Genomic DNA, 19,938 nt, shown 5'->3' on the forward strand with positions numbered 1-19,938 from the left:
GATCAAAGGCAGGTCCATTGTGATAGCTGGGGGGTCAAACTCGAGGAAAAAAGTCGCGCCTTATGACCCGGAAAGTACGGTACTTATGTGGAATTGGTCTTTTATTTTTACAATTTATCTGTATGTACTCAATAAGGTCTCTCTCTGTCTCTGTCTCTCTGTCTCTGTCTCTGTCTCTCTCTCTCTCTCTCTCTCTCTCTCTCTCTCTCTCTCTCTCTCTCTCTCTCTCTCTCTCTCTCTCTCTCTCTCTCTCTCTCTCTCTCTCTCTCTCTCTCTCTCTCTCTCTCTCTCTCTCTCTCTCTCTCTCTCTCTCTCTCTCTCTCTCTCTCTCTCTCTCTCTCTCTCTCTCTCTCTCTCTCTCTCTCTCTCTCTCTCTCTCTCTCTCTCTCTCTCTCTCTCTCTCTCTCTCTCTCTCTCTCTCTCTCTCTCTCTCTGTCTCTCTCTCTCTCTCTCTGTCTCTCTCTCTCTCTGTCTCTGTCTCTCTGTCTCTGTCTCTGTCTCTCTCTCTCTCTCTCTCTCTCTCTCTCTCTCTCTCAATTCTGAATCATTTATCCCATACTAAAATCTCTTCCTTACCATGCAATCCCACAAGAATGTACATGTAATAATACCAGCCTAAAAGCAACAAGTACACTTTACCTCCTCTTGGAGGCGAGAGAGGCTGGACTGGGTAGCGGCCAGTTTGGCGTCCAAGACTTCACGCTGTGACTTTTGCTGCAGACCGCCAAGGCCTCCCTCTTCCACTTGTTGCCTCTTGGCTGCGATCGACTGCTGTATTTGGCCTGGAGACAGAGAACACGGGGAACTATAAATTGATGGTTCGAAAGTCTTGACTTGAATCTCACTCAGCCGCCACAACACAGGACAACGCTTTTATCTTTATACAGTGGAACCCCCTTTTTAAGACCTCCTGAAATCTGAGAAAATCAGGTTTTAAAATGGAGGGAGTCTTAAAATGGAGGGAGTCTTAAAATGGAGGGAGTCTTAAAATGGAGGGAGTCTTAAAATGGAGGTAAATTTACAAAGGCTACGAACAGAAAGTCTGAGAAAAGAGGGGCTTACAAGGGAGGAAGTCTTAAATTTGGGGGTCTTAAAAGGGGGGTTCCACTGTACAAACTCTTCTTGAACAGAAACACTTCCCTCTCAGGAAAGATTTCTTTTCCCCAAAAGAGTTAAAAATGCCAAAACTAACATGGAATAACTGCATCTTAAGCACCAAATTTAACGGTACACCCCCCCTCCCTTTTTTTAAAGACATTCCCCCATCAAACCATCCCCCCCACCCCACCCACCCCCCTTCCCCCCACCCCCAAGATCGCTGAACAATGAACAAAAAGGAGAGTAGACAGGCCAAGCCTTGCATACCATACGCTTTAATGCCATAAAACATAGAGATCAAAGGCCAAGCCGTGCGCTGTTCAACTATTTCCAGCTTTATTTATACAGTGCAGATGTATCAGTTTCTTTCCTTTCCTTGTGGAAATGCCATTTCTCCGTTTTAAGGTCCACAAATACATAAAACCTTACTACAGTTAGGGCACGGACGCAACAACAGAGGAGCGGTCGGTCAGTCCTTTTATTTTGTGAGGGCAAAGATTTTCTGTTTTCTTTGTAGTGTAAACTCTGTCAACCTCATGCCTAACCCCCACCAACCCCTTCCCTCCATGGACTGTTGAAAAATGTGGAAAGAAAACTGTGAGTTGAAAGGGCAGGAAGAGTAAAAATACAGCTCACTCTACCACCCTCCATTTTCATTCACTCGCTGTGAAAGAATGTTGTAATTTTTTCCTGGGTATATGGACATGAAGTCCCCCCCCCCCCCCCCCCCCCCTTTCAGGTTCCGTTAAAGTGGACAAAAGACCTTTCCCCCTTGGAATGCTGTCCTCTTTCTTAACCATTCACCTCCTGTGCTCTCTCAACCGTGACTGCATGCCATTGGCTACCCAGACCCTCTCTACCCTTGCATCTCAATTCCCAACTGATCCCAAATTCAAAGAAAATTTCAGATTGAGGTATTTCAGCATGGGTAAAATAATGCTACTCAAAAACAATGAATAACATATAACTTGATATTTATCTAACGGAATATATCATCCACATCCAGAAGTGTGTGATTTAGCCAAGTACTGTTAAATACCCAACACTGGTTTGCAAATCAGGTAACCTTGGCTGTAAAGCTCTCACAACAATTCTTGCATCATTCCTTCTTGAAACAGTCAGTGCTGAAACCTCCACCCCACCCCACTTCTTCTCCCTCTACTTACACATATATATACAATGCTTTAATCCTCAAACAAGCAGCCTACCCAGACCAACTCAAAGCCTTTCCTGCTCATTGTCACTGAGGTCAGAGCTCTTGTGCGGTCAAGTCCATTCAACTCCTAGTTTTGCCACCCGTAAAAAGAAAAGAAAACGCCACTTCACATTCCAACACTGCCGGCCCTAAAATCAACACCGGAGGATTTAAGCCCCCTACTGAAACCCCACAAATCTCACCCACTAACACCCCATTATGGTCTCAAAAGGCCTGTAATGAGATTCCTTAAGGTCTTGATTTTCTTTGCGTTGTTCAACTACATGTCTCTCTCTCTGCCTTTGCTGAAAAGATCGCATGGACTGTACTTAGCCCGACATGTATTTAAAGTTTTGTAAACCTGTCGATGGTTCAGTTGTTCACCACCGAAGATGAAAGGGTTGGGCAAGATGAGGGAAACAAAAAACGAAACAAAAACAGCTCTGTACCATGAACTAAACAAACACATGATATGAATCTTTTTATGAACACACCGAGTACAAGCTAAAAACAAAACAAAAATACCATAGCGAATCATAATGCATAATTATGAAGTATACAACATTAAAAAAACACTGTTCTACTATCAACAGTCTTATTCATGTATTGGTACAAACACAGAGAACAGATCAAGGTTATTACAGTAAGCCCTTCTGTACCTTTCATCTCTTCATTCTGTGTCTTGGTACAAACACAGAGAACAGATCAAGGTTATTACAGTAAGCCCTTCTGTACCTTTCATCTCTTCATTCTGTGTCTTGGTACAAACACAGAGAACAGATCAAGGTTATTACAGTAAGCCCTTCTGTACCTTTCATCTCTTCATTCTGTGTCTTCAGCTTTTTGACCTCCTCTTCCAGTTTGTTTTTCAGGGCTGTCTCAAGGCGTTCACGTTTCTGGGAAGACTTGACTAGAGATTCATAAGCCTCGTGGACTTTCTGTATTTCCATTTCAAACTGAAAATGAAAATTATACAACTTTTACATCATTCAGCTTCTGTGTTTCCATTTCAACCTTATAAGTAACACACTGCATGTTCACACACATCTATGAAAGTGTGTTAATTTATATATTCAACCGACCTCTGGGTGCACTTATCTTATCTATTTAATTTGAAATACAGAGACACCTGTTAGTCAACGTTACAGATTCCTTACTACAAGTGACCAATAGAGAGCACAAGGTAACCTTTACAGTGGAACCCCCTTCTGCGTTCGTGGGCTGAAACTCCCACGTACACGCGTGTTTTTGCACGAGTGGAATTTTACGTGTATGACCGTTTTTACCCCGCCATTTAGGCAGCCATACGCCGCTTTCGGAGGAAACATTTTCTGATCATAATCTCTGTAAATTTACCTCCATTTTAACACTCCCTCCTTTTTAAGACCTGATTTTGTCAGATTTTTGGATGTCTCAAAGGGGACGTTCCACTGTACAAGAGACCAATAGACACCACTGTACAAGTACAGAGACCGATAGACACCACTGTACAAGAGGCCAATAGACACCACTGTACAAGAGACCAATAGACACCACTGGACAAGAGACCAATAGACACCACTGTACAAGAGACCAATAGACACCACTGTACAAGAGGCCAATAGACACCACTGTACAAGAGACCAATAGACACCACTGTACAAGAGACCAATAGACACCACTGTACAAGAGACCAATAGACACCACTGTACAAGAGACCAATAGACACCACTGTACAAGAGACCAATAGACACCACTGTACAAGAGACCGATAGACACCACTGTACAAGAGACCGATAGACACCACTGTACAAGAGGCCAATAGACACCACTGTACAAGAGACCAATAGACACCACTGTACAAGAGACCAATAGACACCACTGTACAAGAGACCAATAGACACCACTGTACAAGAGACCAATAGACAACACTGTACAAGAGACCAATAGACATCACTGTACAAGAGACCAATAGACACCACTGTACAAGAGACCAATAGACACCACTGTACAAGAGACCAATACACAACACTGTACAGGAGGCCAATAGACACCACTGTACAAGAGACCAATAGACACCACTGTACAAGAGACCAATAGACACCACTGTACAAGAGACCAATAGACACCACTGTACAAGAGACCAATAGACAACACAAGGTAACCTTTACTAGACTGTTGTTGGTGTCCTCTCCAGGGTCAGAACATGTATTCAAAACACTTCCTCTGTCATTTCCTAGTTTCGTTCATTTCTGTACGCAATAGATTTGTTGTAAGGGTGAAATTTACCTTTTGCAGTTTGGAGACTTTCTTGTAGCAGACAGCAAGTTCTGCCTGAAGTTTGCGGTTCTCTTCGGACAGAAGTTCTATTATCTGTTGTGCCTGAGCGCCAGACCCTGACCTGTTGAACCAACCATGAACAATAAGAATTCACACTTTGAACTGTGAATCAAATTTTACTGATTGTTAAAAAAGTGCTCAGGGTTGCATTATATACATGTATATGTATGCTAATTGAGAGCAAGTGAGAAACAATGAAATATTGTTTTAGTATGACACTTTCATCCTAATCCCATCTTATACGCACGCACGCACACACATGCACACAAACACACACACATGCACACACGCACACACGCGCGCACACACACACACTCACACACACACATGCAAACACACACACACACACACACACGCACACAATCCCAGTGACCACAGTGAGGCTTTCCCTCCTCCAATCCGTCCCCCAACACACACACAGACTCAAACACCGACAGACACATACACCCACAGAAGAACCCACACACATACACACACACAAACAGAAACTCACCCAGATCGAAGCACAGAGAAGACAGGTTCACTGGCAGCGTGGCACCCTAACTGTCCGTGCGCAACAAGATTGTCTTTCTTCACACCCATTCGGGCGGCATCACTTTCAGAAAGTCCCGTCAAGTCTGGCTGCGACCGAACAAGGTCCCCTTTCTCTCCACCTCTTCCATTATTCCCAGGGTACTCCGGAGGGGGCGGCAATGTCGAAATATAGGGTAGCTGCTGGCTGGCTAACACACCAGGGTCAGACATTTCCCCTTCCCCGGGGGTCCAGTTCTGGTTGACATAGGGGTGGGGGTGGTGGTAGGTGGGGGTCAGGCTGCGAGAGTAGTGTCCTGACTGCGGAGGGGGCAGCCCGTGGGCCTGCCAGTGATGGGGGACCCCCAGAGTCTGTCGACCCCCCGCTACACCCCCTCCACCTCCAGAACTGTAAACATTTGTTTGTTCGTCCCTGCTGCCTAAGGACGGAGACGTGGCGTAGATAGACTGTGAGTGTGTGGAGTAAGAATAGTACGACTGAGATCCAAACTGGGACGACGAAGCCGACGATGATGGAGACAGCTGATCCAGCGCTCCCTTCGACTCGATGGCACCAGGGGGCATCCCAAGCCTTGCCAGGATGCTGTAGCTGCTGTCGTCGAATGGCTGGTACAGGGGCGTCTGAGTTTCCTCCCCCTGCGGCTCCTGACGCTGCCATGTGGCCAGGTTCTCCGTGGACGACAGGGAGACATCTGTGCTGGTCTCGCTGCCCGAAAAACTCTGTCGGAGGCCTGAAAATGAAACCAGAGAATAAAAAATTTGATCAATATAACCGAGACAAAAATTAATATTCTTGATCAAACAAATGACAATATTAATACTCGTACAGTACAAACTTGAAAGCATTATTTAATCTTTGTTCTCAATTGTACCAAGATTTATCATATTAAGTTAGAAAATGCCTTTTGTTTTGTTGTTTTTTGTAGTGAATCAAACTTCATACCTGGCTGGTTAGGGAAGATTTGCTTGGAGTGCCCAGGGTATGGAGGAGGGTCCCTGTACTGCTGCTGTTGCTGTTGTTGTTGTTGTTGCTGCTGTTGCGACATCCTGCTTAGTACAACTGCTGGGGACCATCGACACTTTGTGAAGGGGCAGTTCTCGTAGATCACCTCAGACTCTACTGAAATCAAGTAAAACTTTCATAGAGTATTTTCTTAAAGTATTTTCTCAAAGCAAACGTTTCTCCATCATGGTCAATTTACAATTCACCTGTGTATAAACCCATATTCATTTTTTTTAAATTAATGTTTTTGGTGGTGGTGGTAGTAACTGATACCAGCTTAGGTTCTGTGGGGATGGTAGTAACCGATACCAGCTTAGGTTCTGTGGGGATGGTAGTAACCGATACCAGCTTAGGTTCTGTGGGGATGGTAGTAACCGATACCAGCTTAGGTTCTGTGGGGATGGTAGTAACCGATACCAGCTTAGGTTCTGTGGGGATGGTAGTAACCGATACCAGCTTAGGTTCTGTGGGGATGCCGGAGAGGGTTGACTTGTCATTATTTCCAAAATAAAGATTGATTTGTCATTCGTTTCACATTGAAGACTTATTTGTCATTATTTTCAAAATAAAGACTTATTTATTTTTTTCACATTAAAGATTTATTTGTCATTCTTTTCACAATAAAGCCTTATTCTTTTCACAATAAAGCCTTATTCTTTTCACAATAAAGCCTTATTCTTTTTACAGTGAAGATAAACCAAACCGCTCTCCATCAGCAATAGTAGTTAGTACATGATTCTCACTATCTGTGTCAATGAATGGAAAATTTCCTAAATAAATTATCATTTAATTAATATACTTACCCGAATCACATTAGCATTGAGTCACCTGAGATGCTTATCACTGAAAAACGCTTACCCGGCTAAAGAATTTAAAGGGAAGCAACCCCATCACCAAAACGAAAGTGAAAGTAGCTTTGGTAATGGGCCAGTACACCGGGAGTTACCTCCCATACGGGTGTATGCCACGTCACTTCCTCTAGGAACACGTGCCTATTATCATACGGCTTTAAAAAATCTTAAAACCATAAGCGGGGCAGGTGGGAGGGAATACAGTATGTGATTCGGGTAAGTATATTAATTAAATGATAATTTATTTAGGAAATTTTCCATTTAATATCATATTCTTACTCCGAATCACATTAGCAGATAACATCAACAAGGCGGTGGGCTAGAAATGAATCAAAACTCACCATCAAGTTCTGGACAGGAACTGGCCTGCTGCTATGAGCGCTGGAAGGCCTCTGGAGCCATCCTGTCGAAGAGCTGTGACGTCCCGAAGATAAAAGTTTATGAAAACATCTTCGGAACGCCAATACGCAGTTGTCAGCACCTCCTCTAGACGTCTGGAGCGCAGAACTGCCAGAGAGGATGCCCACGCCCTCGTCTCATGGGCTCGGGCCGAGTCAAGTGGCAAGGAGGGCATAACCCCCCCCCTCTTTGTGCGCCTCCACTCATAAGCCTGCTTGATGAGCGAGGACACCCACCGGGCCAACGTTACCTTCGACAAATCTTTCTCGCGCCTAGTAAGGAGAGAGATAAACAACAACTTCTGAGAACTAGACCGAATCGGCTGAGTCCGGGCTAAGTACAGACGAAGTGCCCTCACAGGGCAATTGACCGAATCGGGGTCACCCGGGGCCAACGCGCTGGTCAGAGCCTTAACTCTAACCAGCGGAGAGGCCTGCCCCGGAGACTGATTCTTGGCCAGGAAATCAGGCCGGAAACGCAAAGATGCGGAACCGTCCGGCTCAAAGGAGATATCTCCAGGCTGACCCGACAGGGCGTGGACCTCGCTACCCCGTCGGGCCGTAGCCAACAAAAGGAGAAACAGCGCTTTGCGAGTGACATTGAACAGACTGGCCTCGCTTAAAGGCTCAAAATCCGCAGAACGAAGGAATTCCAGGATTAAAAACAAGTCCCACTTGGGAGCGGGCAAACGAGCTTTAGCTTCCTTAAGAGCAGCCCCTTTAATGACTGCAGCTATAACGCCCCCGACTCGAACAGAACGACCAATCTGCTGAAGAGTCGCCGAGATAGCGGAGCGCCGGACCCTCAACGAGGAGACTGAGGCGCCCTGTGAAGACATGAAAGAGAGGTGGTTAGCGACCTGAATAGAGCGCGGAGCCACCGAACTCACCCCTCTAGCTGAACACCAGGCAGTCCATGCCTTCCAGTGGGAAGCATAAACTGAAGAGGTGGACGCTCTATGCGAGCGAGCCACCAAGTCCAGAGTCAAAGACGACGCCCCAGAGCGCTTCAGCGAGTCCCGAACAACTTCCACACGTGAAGCTTCAGAAGACTGGGCTCCTCGTGTGGAATGCCTGTTCGGGGCTGCACTAGTTCCCCTCGCACGAGTGCGAGAGGAATGGGGGGCCCTTGGGCAAGCCGAAGAAGATCTGGAAACCAGACCTGCGACGGCCACAGAGGAGCGACCAGAAGAAGAAGGGCCGGCTCCTCCATCTCCGCTTTCCGGATTACTCGGCTGAGTAACGGAAAGGGAGGAGTCTGAAGATCTGTATGTGCCCCCCAACCCTCCCTGGACGCATCTGTAAAGAGGTCCAGGTCGGGGAGGGGCACGACGATCGGAACACCTCTGCAGACCCACTCCGTGTGCAACCACGGAAGGGTCGCAGACTGGAACCATCCCTGCAAAGGGATGAGGGCGTCCCAGTCCACCAGAGGAGAGTCCACAAACGGCTTCAGCGCGAACTGAAGCGGACATTTGTGGACCCGGCCCAGTGAAACCAGAAGAGCCATAGACTCCATCTGCCCCAAGATGGAGGCGAGCGAGCGGATGGAAGCCATCAGGAGAGGTAAAGTGGAGCGAATCTGAGCTTGGAGCTTGTCCACCCTTCTCTGAGAAGGCTGGACAGTCCAAGCGACCGTGTCGAAAGACATCCCCAGATAAGTGAATGTCTGTGACGGGGTCAGCTCCGACTTTACCCGGTTGATCGAGAACCCCAACCAGTTGGATTCTCGAAGAACCGTCAGGGTATCCTGCGAACAGCCGCTCTGGGACTGGTTCATGATGAGCCAGTCGTCCAGATAAGCCCGCAGACGGATACCCTGGGACCTCACCAGTGCACAGACCTGTCTCACCACCATGGTAAAAATCCACAGTGCGAGAGACAGCCCGAAAGGGAGTGCGCGAAACTGGTAGATCTGATCTCCCCACCGGAAATGAAGCCATTTCTGGTCGGTCGGATGCATAAGAATGTGAAAGTATGCGTCCGTGAGATCGATCGAGGTCACCCAGTCTCCTGGGCGGAGAGAGTCTCGGACAGAGGCTGGCGTCTCCATCTTGAATTTTATCTCCCTCAAGAAAGTATTGAGGAGAGATAAATCCAACACGGGACGCCATCCTCCTGATGCTTTGGGAACAGCGACCAGACGCCCGTAAAATCCCAGGGAGCTGTGGACCCGAACTCTCTCCACCGCGCCCTTCTGCTCCAGGGAGGCAATTTCCGACTGCAAGACGGAACGTGCTTCCTGCGAGAAGGGGGGCTTGAACCGCGGAGGCACTCGGGTAAGAGGCGCCTTTTCCTCCCGCCAGAGTAGACGGAAGCCCGAACTCACCACTCCCACAATCCATTGGCTGTCTACTACCGACATCCAACGAGAAAGTGCCCGGGAGGGGCCTCCCGCCATCACCAAGGTGGAGGGCGGGAGGGAGGTGAGATCGGGAGCGCTTCATTGGGGGTGTGGCTTACTTCCAGAGCCGCCACGCCCCCTCCCCGATGCCGTCCTCTTCTTCCCACCACGAGCGGCCGGCGAAGCCTGCCGCTTCTGAGCTGGCTTGGGGTTAGACGATGTCTGAGCCTGCTTCTGTTTAGAAGGCTGAGACTGTTTCACCCCCTTCAGAGTGTAGTCAAGGAACTGACTGTCCTTGTTTGACTGAATCTCCTTCTGTCTGGCATCCAGTGCCAGCGGACAGAAGAGAGACTCCTCTGAGACCGGGGAGACTCTCAAGGTCTCCCTAGTAGCCAGCTCCGTGAATTGGGACTGCGAGAGGAAGAGATCCCTCCTGCAGAGTACCGCTTGGGTGTACTGCAGGGAGGAAAGACGCAATTGTTCCTCATTGACCTTGGCCAATGCGGTCAAAAGCGCAGAGACATCGTCCGCATTCTGTTCTTCACTGAGAGTGAAAGGAACTAGCGAATCGGTCAATGCCCGAGACAGAGCCCGAACGAGAGTCTCCGCAATGGAGGACAGTTCGATCTGCCGACGTCCAACCTCCTCAGCAGAGAGGAGGGAAGCCTCGGAAACCGGCAAAACCGAATCACGCTTGATCGGTTTAGTCAGAAGAGGCAGCAATTCCCGGGAAACCGGAAGGGTAGCCCTAGGGAGTGCAAAAGACGCCAGCCAATTCTGGCTCTGATTGGGCATGCCAAGCTTCCTATTGGCCGTAGGCACGAAGGAAGAGGCTTGGGCAGCTGAAGCCACCCACTGCTGAGCTGATTCCGGAACTGGACCAAAAGGAAGCAGTAACGGAACAGGCACTGGCCGAATACCACTCCCCGCATGTGCTGGACGAACCAGTGAATGCGAAAGTTGGTAAGCCACTGACGGAGACTCGGCGAACCGGAAGGAAGAAACATCCTCCTGTGCCGGCCGGAAGTCCGCCATGGCAGAAGGAACGAATGATGCGGAAGAGTCCGCAGCCACCACCCCTTCAGGAAAATAACGAGACGTTACTTCCGCCGCGACGTCAAGAACAGACTTGAGCTTCGACGGAAACACGCCCCGCGACTCCTCGCTGACCACTGATGGAGCATCAGAATAGTCACACGTGGAACCATGACCGAAGTCACCAGTTCCGGAAGCAGAAGCATGCCCTGGCAAACCGGAAACCGGAAAAGCCTGAGCACTAACGTCATCCTGCCGCCCAAAACCCTGTGAAGGTAAAGGGTAAGCAGGACGACCATCCGCAAAAACCGGAGCTGGATGAGCTGACGTCACTCCCCCGACTGAGTGGAGTGATGCCTGCTCAAGCCTAGGCGCTTGAAAGCCGGAAGGCGCACGCTGTAATCCACTATCTGGTATCCGGAAGGAACCACCAGAAGAGGAAGAAGCGTTTCCGGCCGAAACCGGAAGTGTAGTCAACGGAACCGCAAAATGCGGAAGTGAAGACTGCACTGGTTGACTTCGCGATCCGGAAGGACCGGAAGTCAGTGAATACTCCATCCTGCCGCGACCGCCGTAGCGTGCCGGAGCGGACGGATCATCACTTCCGGCAAGTGCCGGAAATGCGGCAGTCGAAACCGACTGCCGCCGCTGTTCGAACAAGTCCGGGGCCTCGTAGGTTATCGCCGGAAATGAAAGATCAGCAAGGTATCGGTCGTGACCCGATGCGAAAGAGCTGTCCCCCGAAGGAGAACGTCCAGGCGCCTCACGAGGGCTATCGGACCAGCTCTGCTTACCAACCGACGCTGAAGAGGGAGGACGCTGCTCCAAGCCGGAAGTGGAGGACAAAGACACGGAAGCCAATGCCCGGACGTCACTGCCAGATGCCGGAAACGCCGAACTGCTGGCGACGGAACGCTGAAATTCTGCCTGCACCAAGCTGCGGATTTCTGGAACCAGTGACTTTAACAGAGAGGAAACCAACGCACCTTGTCCAGGTGCTAACAAAGAAGACGAAGTCTCCGATGTAGAGACAGGTGCAGAAGTAACAGTAGCGCTAGGCGCCGCAAAAGAAGCAGAAGTAGTAACAGCGCTAGGCGCCGAAATTGGTACAGCCAACAAAGTGTTACGCTCTTGGTCTGTAACAAGTAACGTTGCTTTGGAAGAGGAAGACTTAGCCTTAATTTTCCCCTTGGGGTCCGACTTGCCACGGCGCTTGTCTGAATCAGACATGTTGACAACAACACGTGGCAACGCGAAAAAATTTACTGAAACATAAGTCTAAACGACTGGAAAATTCAGTAAACACACGCACTAATGCGTTAACAAAATACTATAGCTAAACTTGCCCCACAAGCAGAGGCACGGAGAGCTACAAACAAAGTCACACGAGCTAGAAAACTAACTCACACAACAAAATGGCGACACGCAAGACACTGACACAAACGTCAACAACACGTGGCAAAGTAAAAAGATTTACTGAAACGTAAGTCAAAACGACTGAAAACACAGTAAACACACACGCTTACGCGTCAACAAAATACTAAAGCTACACTTGCCCAAACAGAAAGAGGGCACGCAGAGCTACTAGCAAAGTCACACGAGTTAGCTAACTAACTCACACAACAAAATGGCGAAACACGCAAGTCACTGACACACAAGTCCGTAAAAAACGGACAACGTACAGTAACGAAACAGCGCAAACAACCAACAACAAACGGGAACGAGCTCACCAAACTGTAGGCAAGGCGAGCAGACAAGCTGGGTAACGTGGCCGGCGGGTGTCACTCAAACACACAAGGTCAGCCACAGAGCGTCAAAAAGTGAACCGTCCTCTCCGAGGTGAAAAAGACGTATGATAATAGGCACGTGTTCCTAGAGGAAGTGACGTGGCATACACCCGTATGGGAGGTAACTCCCGGTGTACTGGCCCATTACCAAAGCTACTTTCACTTTCGTTTTGGTGATGGGGTTGCTTCCCTTTAAATTCTTTAGCCGGGTAAGCGTTTTTCAGTGATAAGCATCTCAGGTGACTCAATGCTAATGTGATTCGGAGTAAGAATATGATATTAAATGCAGACTGGACTAGCTCCTAGTCCTTATCACAAGAACTGAGTTCTGCTGCATCATGCAATCACATGGCAGTCATCCAGTAAAGATTATGTGCAAGAGAATGAGTCTGATTTCGTTAAAAAAAACTACAAAAATAATGACATGAAATTATTTAAACAGCATTCTCTTTCAATTATCATTACTGACACTGTAACTCTTCAATGAGCCAGTATCACTACACAAAGTTGTTGGGGGTTTTGTTGTACATTTGTAAATGTCCCCCAAACACAACAGTGTACCAAAACTACAAGCGCAGCTGTCCCTTCTTCAGGCAACGGCCGAATACGCTGACCGCAAAATCCCCCCCCCCCCCTCCCCGCATCCCGGCCCGCAGTTGCATCAGTGTCCACGCTCTCCCACTACTACATACTTCCGTGTTGTTGTCGAGGGCCGCAGGGGGAAAGCATGGCAAAAATCTAAAGGGACATGTCACCCACGCAAACTTTTTGACGGCCAACAAAGGCTCACGCCCGCTGCTGTTGTGACAAAGGACCGAGCGTTCGCCGAGACGGCAGATGTTCGGAAGGGAACGCCACCAGTTCGCTTCCCGTGCCTGACGAACCTTTAAAAAATTCATTCGGAGTATTTGTCGCCAAACAAATGTCCCAAAATCGGCCACTTCTGGCATTGAGGACGTTTCAATCTGAATTTCATCTTTAGTTGCCGGGAATGTTTGTGAAAGTAGGGTGCAGAAGCTGGAAGTATGGAATGTTTGTGAAAGTAGGGTGCAGAAGCTGGAAGTGTTGATTGTGTTTAGAACTGTCTCTTAAAGAGAACTTCCATTTCCGTACACAATCAGAGTTACACAATGGCCAATTCCCTTTGTTAGTCAAAACTTATTTTTTTTCAAATCCAGCTGCAAATATACCCGCTTCAAATGAGGAAATTAAGTCGTTCGTGCGTTTTTACTTCCCATTATTTTCCGGCTGACATGCAGTTGCGCTTTATCAACAAGATCTGACAGAGCATCTCACCGGGGGGGGGGAAAATCCTTCCCTGTCAAGCTGTCTCTGACCCTGACTGACTATTAGGGTTTAACGTCCTCTTAGACCAACTGGTCTATATTGGGACAGGTATTGGTAATACATTGAAGATATGGTGTGACACTTTGATTCGAACAAGCCCGCTGTGGCTGTCTTCTTCGACACACCAGCATTGGGTTTGTCTCGTCAAAGTATCGAAATACGATCATGATAATCGGAGACGAGAGATGATGCATGCGTGTCTTCGTGTTTTCCAAGCCCTGAGACTTTCGCTGTGAACGTGGGATCTTTTTCGTGCGCATTGTGTGCACACGGGGGTGTTCGGACACCGAAGAGAGTCTGCACAAAGTTGACTCCGAGAAATAAATCTCTCGCCGAACGTGGGGATCGAACCCATGCTGATAGCGACCAACTGGCTACAAAGCCAGCGCGCTACCAACTGAGCTACGTCCCCGCCTCTCTGACCCTACGGACAAACCGTAAAGACGACGGGGCAGTTTTATGACAGCGTAGGCCTACAGTCATAACCTTTTTATGTTAGCCTTATGTTCCTCTCTGACAATTTTCAGGCTCTCGGCGCCATATTCGGTTTGGTTGTGTCGACTGCTGGCCCCTTACTCATCAATAAAGTTAATCATAGCCGAGTGTAGGATTAGTAAGTTTGATATTACGGGTATAAAAATGGGGTCGACCAGTATTGGCGTTAATGTTTTTATCAAGTGCAACACAAAAATCGTCATATATACTCAGTAATTGATAAACAGTTGAATCACCAGCAATAAAACCAGATTGACAGTGTGTAATCAGATTATAATTTTTCAAATAACCAAACACACGGATTTGTACACATTTTTCGAGCACCTTCCCAATACAACTCAGCAAAGAGATTGGACGATAGTTGGAACAAGCACTCCTATCGCCTTTCTTATAAATGGGCGTAATGTGAGCAGTTTTCCAGACAACTGGAAAGACACCCTCGGACAAGGATCTGTTAAAGAGAACTGTAAGCGGTGAAATAATAACAGGTAGTCCAGCTACAAGCAATTTATTATGTATTCCGTCACGGTCAGGGCCCACGGCCTTGGATAAATCTAAGTTCCTTAGCACTCGGACAACTTCTGCTTCTGTCAATTCAAAAGTCAGTAAAGACATACCGCACCAATTTGCCTCGGGCAGGGGATCGTCTGGATTTTCAACTTTAGACTGGCTTTCAAAATAATTATTAAACAAAATCGTTTTTTCACAAATGTTATCAATAATTTTTCCATTATCCTCTAGCGGTGGGATTTCGTTACATGCAACACCTCTTTTCTTCAAAAAGGAATTAACAAGTTGCCACCAATTTTTGCTTCCAAAGTTCTCATAACAATTAATCCTCTCATCAAGTTCTAAGAAATAATCTCTTTTTTGTTTACGAATTTCATCTGTGTACTGATTTCTAGTCAGGCGGAATAATGCCCACTGCTCAGGTGTATTTAGGCGCTTAGCAACTTGATGTATACAATTTTTTGCGTTTCGTAATTGTAAAATATGTTCAGTCATCCATGGGGCGTCATCTTCACGTACTGTTATTACCTTAACAGGCATACATGTTTTTGCAACACGTAATAAGTGTTCAGAAAACAAGGCAGCAGCTTCGTCTATGGACGCATTTAAAACTGTGTTCAAAAGATCAATTTTGTTTAATTCAAACAAAAATGTATCAACATCTAACTTGGCATAATTATATATAGTCCTTTTAAACTGACCTTTTTTTAATCTCTGTGACGTTAATTTTACACATGGCACTGAATGGTCACTACAAATGGGGGGTAACACTACAACTTCACTGATTAGGTTTATACTCGTAGTCAGGACCAGATCAATGCATGAGGATTTTATTTCTGTAATACGTGTGGGTTCAGTAACGAGCTGGTGCAAATTGTTTTTGTATATTAAATTAAGAAGGTGGGGAGATGGATTATTCAAAAAATCTTCGTTGAAGTCTCCAAGAATTAGAAATTTATGTGGTGTTCTCATTACTTGCTTTACAGACTCGTCAACCAAGTGCCAATAATCAACCCGAGAGTCTGGTGGTCGGTAAAATGAACCAATCAACACAGTTTCTTGCAATAATTTAGTTTCTACCCAGACTGCTTCAAGACCTGGAATTAATAGGTCAGGTCTTGGTTTGCAAATAAAGTCGTTTTTCACGTAAACAGCTACCCCTCCATATCCATCTGGCCTATCGAGGCGCACTGGGGGATGAAATCCTTTAAGGCATAAACTGTCGTTTGATATTGAGTCACACAACCAAGTTTCAGACAAAGTCACAATATCGTGCTCTATAACTTCACATTGTAAAATATCAATCTTGTTTCGCAAACTACGTACATTTATATGCAAAATAGAAGTATCTTTAGCATGCTCTCTACCAGGCGGGCCTGGGTTCGGGTGGACATCACCTGACAATAAAACCAACAGCAAAATGACAAAAACATGTGTCACAAAACTATGCACGAGTATAATGTTCCAGGGCATATGACCGTAACGCTTGTTTTCAATTGGTTTGGTGAAGTAGGAGGGTTGCGGTTTTGAGTCTGGTATGGGTTTTGAGAGTGTGGAGTTAAAACATTCAACATTGTTCTCGTGATACACACACACAAAATGAGCATGGAAAAAGATGAAGAGAGCAATTCGAAAACCATTTTGTCCATAAAAAACTAGAAATATATGTACCAAAACGGTGTCAAAATCAAGAAAAAAGAATTTTTGCGAGCATCTGGCCGATATTGAGTAAAAACAACCAGCCCTGGATCTTAAGCTAACGACGTCTAAAGGCATTCAAAATTTAAGTTACAACTTCTTTGAAGAAGAAGAACCAGGGCTGGGCATTGGTAGCTAGGCATGGAACAAAAATCAGTGAACGGGTATCTCTCTCTAAAAAGGGATAACAGTGGTTAAAGAGCGAAAAACAGGGGAAAGCTATAGCGAAAAACAGATAAAATCAGTGTTTCTACTCATTATTTGGATTATTATCCTAATTAGTAGGGTTAGTTATTATTATTATCTTAATTAGTAGGGTTAGTTATTATTATTATCTTAATTAGTAGGGTTAGTTATTATTATTATCTTAATTAGTAGGGTTAGTTATTATCATTATCTTAATTAATAGGGTTAGTTATTATTATTATCTTAATTAGTAGGGTTAGTTATTATTATTATCTTAATTAGTAGGGTTAGTTATTATTATCGTTTTGTTTTTGTTGCCAAATGAAATCCTTTTTTTTCTCCTCACATTTTTATTCATAACCTTTTTTCATCATATTCTCCCCATACTTTTCCTTTTTTTTTAAATTCTAATTTCTGCTTTAAAATTCTAACTGGTTATCAAAGAAAATTGCTAACATAAATATTTGAGAGATTAGTGCAAAACGGGCATAGTCTTTTTTTTATGGTACCAATTAAAATAAAATGTGCAAAATAAAACTGTTGTTTCCACACTTTCAGAAATCACCTGGAAGTGGGCAGGGGATGGGATTTGGGAAGAAAAAAATATTTAAACTACTGCTGTGTGACTACAATATCCCAAAGAAAGAGTTAAATAACGAAACGAATGTTAGGAAATAAAATACTGCAAAAATTCATTTCCATGATGGAACATACCTTGCACTCCCATTTTTCCAAGTTATAAAATCCAAGACTTCACTTGTAAATAAACTCAATCATAACAAACGTTATTGTCGAGTTCCACTGCAGCACGACAATAAAAACTCCGATGGCAATCTCAAATTCAACAAAGAGATAATCCACAGGAAATCCAAAGTAAGAATGATTCACAAATAATTTAAAACAGCACGGCACTCTTTTTCAAAATAAGCACACAAAAATAAGCAACAAAATCCAAAGTTGCACGGAATAATCCAAAGAGAGCTCGCTGAAAACGTGTAATACTTCAATCCATGGCGGTTGCCAACTGGTCCAATGTCTCAAATGACTATCAACTTGAGTTGGTCGTCTGCTACGGTGGACTGAACAATAGAGTACGCTCCCCTGCGCGCGTGCGTCAGGACATTCCGCGGATCGTGAGCCGCGCGAGAGGCCTCAAGCGGCGGTAGCAGTAGCAATGGAATGTAGTCCGCAATCCTCTTAGCTACTGTACGCCCCCCCCCCTCCCTTTATACCCCCTCTCTCCCCCCCCCCCCACCCCCCTCTCCTTTCCGGCTTCTGTTCGGAAGCCCCCGCATACCTTGCCCGCGACCCCCATTCTTATTTCTTTCTTTACCCCTCTCTTTGCGTTTTGCCGGGAAGGTGTCAAGAATGTTTGTCCTGCGTGGACTGCCTTGCAGCTGAAAGACAAATCTTGCGCTGTTTTGCTTTTATCACGATGTCACTGGCTATAACTTCAACCACGATGGCAGGGCTACAAGCTCAGGAAAATGTTAACTGCAATCGTAACAAGTCGCGTAAGGCGAAAATACAATATTTAGTCAAGTAGCTGTCGAACTCACAGAATGAAACTGAACGCAATGCCATTTTTCAGCAAGACCGTATACTCGTAGCATCGTCAGTCCACCGCTCATGGCAAAGGCAGTGAAATTGACAAGAAGAGCGGGGTAGTAGTTGCGCTAAGAAGGATAGCACGCTTTTCTGTACCTCTCTTTGTTTTAACTTTCTGAGTGTGTTTTTAATCCAAACATATCATATCTATATATTTTTGGAATCAGGAACCGACAAGGAATAAGATGAAAGTGTTTTTAAATTGATTTCGAAAAAAGAATTTTGATAATAATTTTTATATATTTAATTTTCAGAGCTTGTTTTTAATCCGAATATAACATATTTATATGTTTTTGGAATCAGCAAATGATGGAGAATAAGATAAACGTAAATTTGGATCGTTTTATAAATTTTTATTTTTTTTTACAATTTTCAGATTTTTAATGACCAAAGTCATTAATTAATTTTTAAGCCACCAAGCTGAAATGCAATACCGAACCCCGGGCTTCGTCGAAGAGTACTTGACCAAAATTTCAACCAATTTGGTTGAAAAATGAGGGCGTGACAGTGCCGCCTCAACTTTCACGAAAAGCCGGATATGACGTCATCAAAGACATTTATCAAAAAAATGAAAAAAAACGTTCGGGGATATCATACCCAGGAACTCTCATGTCAAATTTCATAAAGATCGGTCCAGTAGTTTAGTCTGAATCGCTCTACACACACACACACACACACACACACACACACACACACACACACACACACGCACATACACCACGACCCTCGTTTCGATTCCCCCTCGATGTTAAAATATTTAGTCAAAACTTGACTAAATATAAAAAGGGACGAAGAAATGTTTGTCATTTTTATTAAATTAAAATGTAAATGCCATCTCTCTTTCTCACCTCACACACACACACACACACACACACACACATCTACACACACACATTTGTGCCGAGAGAGGGAAACAGAGACAAAGCAAGACAGTCAAAAGGACTCAGGCACTGACACACACACACACACACACACACACACACACACACACACACACACACACTTTAATGACAATAAATTCTGATTCTGATTCACACACTGCCCCCCCCCCCCCCCCCCCCCTACACACCGCAGCAGACGACACTCCGGCAACGCCGCAGGACAAGAGCCGTAGACTAATCATTGTCAAACGGTACGGCGGGAAGGAATTCGGGTCACAGTCTCGCCGGCAATAATTGTACACGATCCGATTGAGATTTTCATGTGCCATTCCATCTCACCTCTTTCCCCCCGCTCCTTCACTCGACTGTCAAATTTGACACATCACTTTCCTGCCCGTCCTTCTTATCTCTGCATTCATCGTTGTTAAACTGCAGTCTTAAGTTGTGTTTCCTTCACTTTCTCTTACGGTGGCACATAAACTGTCGGTGAAATAAAATAAAAATAAAAATAAAAATGTTTTCCTCGTACCTTACTTGAAGGTAACATTGTCACGCAAGAATTATTTTTTACGTGGTCCCGTTTCACTGTAAGTTAAAAATGTTTTAGCCCACACAATAATAATAAGAAGAAGAATGGGAATAGCCCATACAA

At 45.6% G+C, this 19,938-nt stretch overlaps 1 protein-coding gene across 2 annotated transcripts in view; it reads right to left on the reverse strand.

Moving 5' to 3' along the window:
• The window catches only part of LOC138946270 (angiomotin-like protein 1), a 63,464-nt gene that overhangs the window by 9,387 nt on the left and 34,139 nt on the right, over window positions 1–19,938 (reverse strand). The window contains exons 1-6 of one of the 2 annotated variants that reach the window (XM_070317811.1): window positions 17,512–17,916; window positions 6,087–6,263; window positions 5,106–5,874; window positions 4,562–4,673; window positions 3,105–3,249; window positions 640–782 (exon numbers count right to left, since the gene is read on the reverse strand). In XM_070317811.1, the coding sequence (XP_070173912.1) occupies window positions 640–782; window positions 3,105–3,249; window positions 4,562–4,673; window positions 5,106–5,874; window positions 6,087–6,263; window positions 17,512–17,524 (1,359 nt within the window). In that variant the 5' untranslated portion in view covers window positions 17,525–17,916. Of the gene's footprint in view, window positions 1–639; window positions 783–3,104; window positions 3,250–4,561; window positions 4,674–5,105; window positions 5,875–6,086; window positions 6,264–17,511; window positions 17,917–19,938 lie in introns of those variants that run through there. The other variant, XM_070317812.1, reaches the window with a different exon arrangement.

Source organism: Littorina saxatilis, linkage group LG13, assembly GCF_037325665.1.
Source record: "Littorina saxatilis isolate snail1 linkage group LG13, US_GU_Lsax_2.0, whole genome shotgun sequence".
NCBI classification, from domain to species: Eukaryota; Metazoa; Mollusca; class Gastropoda; order Littorinimorpha; family Littorinidae; genus Littorina; species Littorina saxatilis.